This window comes from Otolemur garnettii, unplaced genomic scaffold, assembly GCF_000181295.1.
Source record: "Otolemur garnettii isolate 467f Iridium unplaced genomic scaffold, OtoGar3 scaffold00029, whole genome shotgun sequence".
In the NCBI taxonomy this organism is placed as follows: domain Eukaryota; kingdom Metazoa; phylum Chordata; class Mammalia; order Primates; family Galagidae; genus Otolemur; species Otolemur garnettii.
Genome location: NW_003852424.1, coordinates 2,178,556 through 2,185,145, shown reverse-complemented (window position 1 = coordinate 2,185,145; position 6,590 = coordinate 2,178,556). Strand labels below are relative to the sequence as shown.

General features: G+C 45.4%; 1 protein-coding gene across 1 annotated transcript in view; it reads right to left on the bottom strand.

Annotated features, from left to right (window-relative positions):
- The window catches only part of ADAMTS17 (ADAM metallopeptidase with thrombospondin type 1 motif 17), a 345,625-nt gene that overhangs the window by 89,411 nt on the left and 249,624 nt on the right, over nt 1-6,590 (bottom strand). The window contains exon 15 of the mRNA XM_003788635.1: nt 6,409-6,529. Coding sequence (XP_003788683.1) covers nt 6,409-6,529 — 121 coding nt within the window. The remainder of the gene's footprint in view (nt 1-6,408; nt 6,530-6,590) is intronic.

The window sequence follows — 6,590 nt, the reverse complement described above, 5'->3', positions numbered from 1 at the left end:
CAGGTGTCCCATGACACAGACACCAGATACTACCACATTGACTAGGCATGAAATAGACTTTTTTAAAAAGGAGGATTTACTGTCAGAATTTACAAGACAGACCCACATTTTAGTTAAGGTAGCAAGACTTTATCTTTGGAGTAAGTTTTCATTCTAGCCTCAACCACCAAGCAGGAGAAATCCAGTTAGAGAACACGATCTGATTTAAGAGAAAGCCATGGGTAAAACGCAATGCCTTTGCCGTGGTTCTAGGACAACATAACATTTCTGCCCAAAGGACTAGCAGTTAGAAGGACCTACTAGTAGTTAGAAGGAACTACCAGGTCCCAGCCTTTAACGTGTATTAAATCTCCTCAATAATTCCTATTACTAGGCCATAAGCACATTTTCCTGTGAAATAATTTTTGCTTGAATTTTCCAAGTAGACCTTCTTTGAGATGATCTAGGGGTCATATTTTTCCTTGTGTTTTGAGTATAATTAGCAATCTTTGGAAGAAAAGCATTGAGCCAATAAGGTCCTATATGGATTAGGGGTAAACCCCTGGCTATGCATACTAGACCCTTCCCTAGACTGTATCAAATATTAAAAAACAAAAACCAGAAACAAAGAGCCAAAGTTCTTTTTGCATAAATAGATAGTAAAATGTTTAGAAAGATTTTTGTGTACATTCATATATCTTTTTACAAAAGTTATTCATGAGAATATTACTATCTTACAGTTACTCCTAAAGGCTGTTCCTGGGTGTAACTAAAAGAACTCACTGCTTGGGAAGCCCAGGAGACTAGAACTGTGTTGTAGTTCACCCTGCAGAACTGGGTGACGGTGGTGTAGATGGGTCAAATCAAGGCCACAGCCTTCACCTCCAGCATGGAGATCAGAAGGGAGTTACCAGGTTCCCCTCTGCCCACAGGGAAATCCAGTCCTATAATATGGAAACTTCCCTTTGGAGAAAGGTGTCAACTGAGGCTAAATTTTCTGACGTTTTAGCATTTTCTGCCAAAGTGCCAGGCATGGTTGAAAAGAACAAAAAGTTACCCCTGGCACACTAGAGCATATTTCTACCTGGCCCCTTGACCCCATGACTCTTTATCTTTTATTTCTTTAAAACTGGTTTTATACAGTGAAGTAAATTCTAGCACTTTGAGAGGCTGAGGCGGAAGGACTGCTTGAGGCCAGGAGTTTGAGATCACCCTGGCTCTAACTCCAGAGCCAAATACCGTCTCTACAAAAAAAAAAAAAGAAAAGAAAAAAGAAAAATTAGCCGCTGGGTGTGGTGGTGGATGCCTAAAGCCCCAGCTACTTGGGAGGCTGAGGTAGGAGGATCACTTGAGCCCAGGAGTTGGAGGCTGCAGTGAGCTATGAGGACACCACTACACTCTAGCCCAGGCAACAGAGTGAGACCCTGTCTCCAAACAAACAAATAAATAGAAATAAAAAATAAATGTGGTTTTATTCTATAGTTTTCCTTTTTGGCAGTCAGATTTGAATATCAGTTATATATAGGCAGTAAATGGCCTCTGTGTTTATCCATGGCTTCATGCATGGCTCGTTCCCATTGACTTTACTTAGAAGACATTCGGGCGTGAAAGCCAGGCGAGAGCCCCACACCAAGCATGCCACCAGTGAGACGACATGTAACATCCAAACATCTTACATGAGAAACACTTCGGAATAGTCTTTGCCATCACACATGTGGACACCTTCGTACAAAGACTGTTCTTGACTGAGAAAAAGAAATATGCTGTAATTGGTTTGTGTGTACAGTGCAGGAACCAACATTGTCATCCTTAATCACAGTTAAGGAAGCCTCCCTTAGTGTTATCATCACATAACAGAGAGTTTTCCCCTGGGACAGTCATGACCCAGTGCTAGAGAGGACACAAAGAAGGAGGTAGGGGTTTCCAAGGGCAATTAACTGAATACATATATAACACAGAGATCTATCCACATTTAAAAGGGCTAAATGATGTCACTGTTTCTATTAATAATTGGGTTCTCTTTAAGAACAAACAGCAAAGGGAGTCTGAGCCCACAGGCATCTTGGTTGGTTCTTGGTAGAGACTTCAATCCAGGTGTGTCCTGGTTGTCCATGGGTACCAGATACCTAGAGACTGACCAGTCACCTTGTTAGTGCCCAGGAGAAGAATGAAGTAAAAATAATAATGTTAAAATGATAATTTAAAAAGTAAAAGAAGCATATCAAGAACTTTCAAATTATTGAATTCAAATAACCCAGATGTCTCAAGCTAACCAAAAGCTTCAGTGTTTCAAAGTCATCCATCAGGGAAACCATACGGCAGCCAGTTCCAGTAGATTCTTTCTGCAAAGGAATAGCTGAGGACCTCATTTGTTCATAATTGAAAGGTAACAGGCTGGACAATGATAAACACCCCACCCTCAGGACACATTCCTCACCCTGGCACTGCACTAAGACCTCTCAGAATGTGGTTGGGGAAACCCGGGGCTTCTTACTGGGCTGGGCTGGGCTGGGCCGGGCTGGGCTGGGCCGAGCTGGGCTGGGATACTCTGCCCTGTGTGGGTCTTCCCTGGATTCCTGCCTCAAGAACTTTGGGTAAGAGGACCCAGGGGAGTGTAGGCTGGGGTTAAGACTTCATATATTTGGGCAAAAATCCTGCACTTGATTCCATTTTATCTCTGGTATGGTGTTTCTCTTTGATATGCACCTTTAAGGGTGATAAGACAATCCTCTTTTCCTCATTCTTTGGAGCTGGGAAGAGATGAAAGTTCCCTTCCTATCTAAACTGACATGCTCAGTGAATCCACTCAGCTGCATGTGGAGTCACCAAGATGTTCCATGAGCTGGGAGCTTTATGTGATTTCCCCACTGGGGTGGTAAGCATACGTGTTTCTCTGTCAGCCTGGCATGCCCTTCCCCTACCCTGTATCAGTTTGTTTCTACAAGTCCTTTAGGGCTGGGGACTACCCTCATCCATCCCCAGGCCTGGGTGAGGTACTCCCCTCAGAATCTGGGCTCCATAATTCCCCCCACCCGAGGTGCCTTCACCTCACACTCATGGACTCAGCCAGTTTGCCTGGGGGTCACTTCCCCTGACTGTGACCGATGAGATGACAGGTAACTTTGGCTTCTATATACCCAGTGCTTAAAATGTAGTCATGCTGAATAAGTGTTTATTGGGTGAGCCTTTCCCGGTATCTGTCTGTGCATTCTGATATGTCAGAACATGTGATGGCTTAGTGCTTCATGAAACATCACTAAGAGATTCATTCCTGGGTGAAGCTATTTATTCATTCATTCACAGCAACCTCCAACTCTTGGGCTTAAGCAATCTTCTTGCCTCAGCCTCCCGAGTAGCTGGGACTATGGGCACCTGCCACACCTGGCTAATTTTAGAGATGAGGTCTTGCTCTTGCTCAGGCTGGTCTCAAACCCCTGAGGTCAGGCAATTCACCTGCCTTGGCCTCCCAGTGCACTTTCAAATGAACGTGTGACAAGTGGCAACTGCTCAGAAAGAACACTTACAGGCAGGTGAGACTAACGCAAGCTCATCTTTCTCTAAAGGTTCTCTAAGGCTTCTGTGTCTCTGCACACTCAGCTACAAGTCAGTGGGGGCCTAGCTACCCCAAGGGGGCTTCTTCTGTGATCTTTCCTTCCATGGGGGACCTGCTGCTATAGACACAGAAGCCTGACCTCACCAGGAGGAAGGCTGCATATTCCATGTATAGATGGAACCCGGCCTGGGGGTGTGGGGACAGAGGGCAGGAGAAGAGGCTGCTGCTATGGCTGGATGATAGATCTACCAGCTCAAAACCAAGGGCCAGAAGGAACACAGATCAGAGTCTGGGAAAAGGGAAAAAACTTTTGCCCTGAATCGCGTCGTCTCAAAAGTGAGCTGCTACGTTGCTTTCAGTGGAGACTTTCTAAGGTGTGTGGCGTTCTACAGAATTTCCCAGGGGGCAGGGGTGGGCATAGCTGTGCTCCACCTGCCCTCCATAGAATATTGCAATTGTAGTCAGTTCTGTTTCCTGGAGCTTGGCACAAGACTCAATTTAAACAAAGCCTTCTAAATGCTTCCATTAAAGAAAAACAAAAACAAACAAATTAAAAAAAATTCCAAACATTTATAGTAACCCCTCATCCACTGCAGAAGTTTTGTTCCCAACATTGGCGCAGCCACAAAAGGGAAGATCAGAGTCTCATGGGGACTCAGGATCTGGACCAATAGAGCAAATGGCATCAGAGATGTCGGAATGAATAAAGCCGGATGCCATAGTTTACCATCTCCTTACACTGATCACCTCAACTTGACCTAATTTCCACATACCAGACATACACCACATGTACGTATCAGTACAGTAGGCCTAGTTCCTTATGTTGACCACTTCCAAATATTGACCAGTTTGTTACAGTCCCTTTGGGTGGTCAACTTACAGTAGAAGAAATGATCAAGATTCCAGAGCTATGCTGTCTGAGAGAGCCTACTATGACGATGGGAATATTCTCTACCTGTGCTGTCCAACATGGGAGGTAAGATCCATGTGTGGCAATGGAGCACTGGCAAAGCAGCCACTAGGATCAAGAGATAGATGCCTAAGTTGGCCTAATTTTAATTATAATTTCAATTTGAACAGACTCAAGTGGACAATGGCTGCTTTACTGGACAGTGTAGCTCCAAAGGGCATTATCCCCAAACCAACATTCTCTAGCATTATCTTTTTCCATTATTTCAGGAGCCACACAGCAGACACACGTTCATACCTAAGCACTGTATTTTGTCTCCTAGGCATATATCTTTAAAACCCTGCAACCAGTCCAGGCATGGTAATCCTAGCATTCTGGGAGATTGAGGTGGGTGGATGGCATGAGCGCAGGAGTTTGAGACCAGCCTGAGCAAGAGCAAGATCCCATCTCTCTAAATCAATGGTTCTCAATCTTCCTAATGCCGTGATGTATTTTCATTGTTACAAAGGGGTTACGACCTACAAGTTAAGAACTGCTGCTCTAAATAAAGAAAAATAAAACCCCCAAACAGCTGGGTGTTGTGGCAGGCACCTGTAGTCCCCGCTGCTTGGGAGGCCAAGGCAGGAAGATTGCTTGATCCCAAGAGTTTGAGGTTTCTGTGAGCTATCATAACACAGTACTCTATCCAGGGTGACAGAGTAAGACTCTGTCTCAAAAACAACAACCTCGAATAGAGCCCTTTCTGAGCCTGCAGTTTTTTTCTTTATTTGAGATAGAGTCTTATTTTGTCACCCTCGGTAGAGTTACCGAGTTACCTCTGCCTTTGCTTTCATAAGGTCCTGCAAAATGTTTTTGCTACAGGGTGCCCTTTCCACAGGTATCCAGAAGGAAGATCTCTTTATCTAGACAAAGTTTTCTACCCATGCGGAGAAAAGGAGGAGAGGAACACATGCAGACTTCTTCTATCTTATCCTGTAGCAGCAGTTCTCAACCTGCGGGTTGTGACCCCTTTGTAACAATGAAGATACATCGCGGCATTAGGAAGGTTGAGAACCACTGTCCTACAGGGCTGTCCTGTGGGGCAAGGAGGCTCTGTTCTCTTGTTGAATGGGACCAAACTGAAAAGCTTCTCTGCAGAGCAGTTTGTGGAAATGAAAACAGACGCCATCAGCTCAGTTAAATCCAACAAGAGTTCCTGCATGCTGCTTGGTGTTCAGATACTCTCTACTATGGCTTCAGGGCTCACCCCCTGGTGTTCTGCCTGCTTCCCACTTCCCTCATTAAGTAGCAACCACAGGTGCTTCTGGGGATGTCATAAGCTGGTGTTCTTCAGGAGAGATCAGAAAACTATCCCCTCACCTATTTCAAAGCTGCCAACAGCTAAGATGGCACAGGCAGAGAGGTGAAGAAGGCCCGCCAACTGAACGCTGGCACCTGGCTGGGGACAGTGCTAAGGGAATGTACTTTTAGGTACTAGGAGACTCCAATTACCCTGGAGTTGCAGACAGCAGAGGAAGCTGAGGTTTTCAGGATCATACAGTTTCATGCACATTTTAGAAGTGCATGATATAAATATTATTCTACTTTGACTGATAGGAAGTTCAGAAACAGAGCAAACCTTTCCATCGACAGGTAGAAGTGACTTGGCAAAGTGCCTCAGCCACCTTTTCTGTCTGCTCTGGCCAGGCCAGCTACTGCTGATTCACGGGCCTCAGGCTGAGCTCTGAGCCATGAGCTGTTTCATAAGCAAACCATTCAATTCTAAGTACTTGCAACCATGATTCTTGCTAAAATGTCCTTTAAGAAATGAAACTGAAGCACCAGGCCACCTAGCCATTGTCATCTAGCCCTTACACACGGAATGCAGGGAAGGGCATTATCAGTAGCCTGTGGGCAAAGGAAACGAAATACTCGGTACACCTGGGCTGGCCTGCAGCTGCAACAGCCCTTTGGGCCTGACACTCACCAGTCCCCCGGGAGTGGCTGAAGTCGCCCTTTACCACACGGCAGGTCTTGCCATCCCCGCTGCAGACTCCGCACCGGTCTTCTTTGGCTGCAGACCCGATAATGCCATCACAGCCAATTTTCTAAAGAAGAAGACGCCTGAGTTATTCTGTGTTTAAGACTCAGAAGATAGGCTCGGCGCCT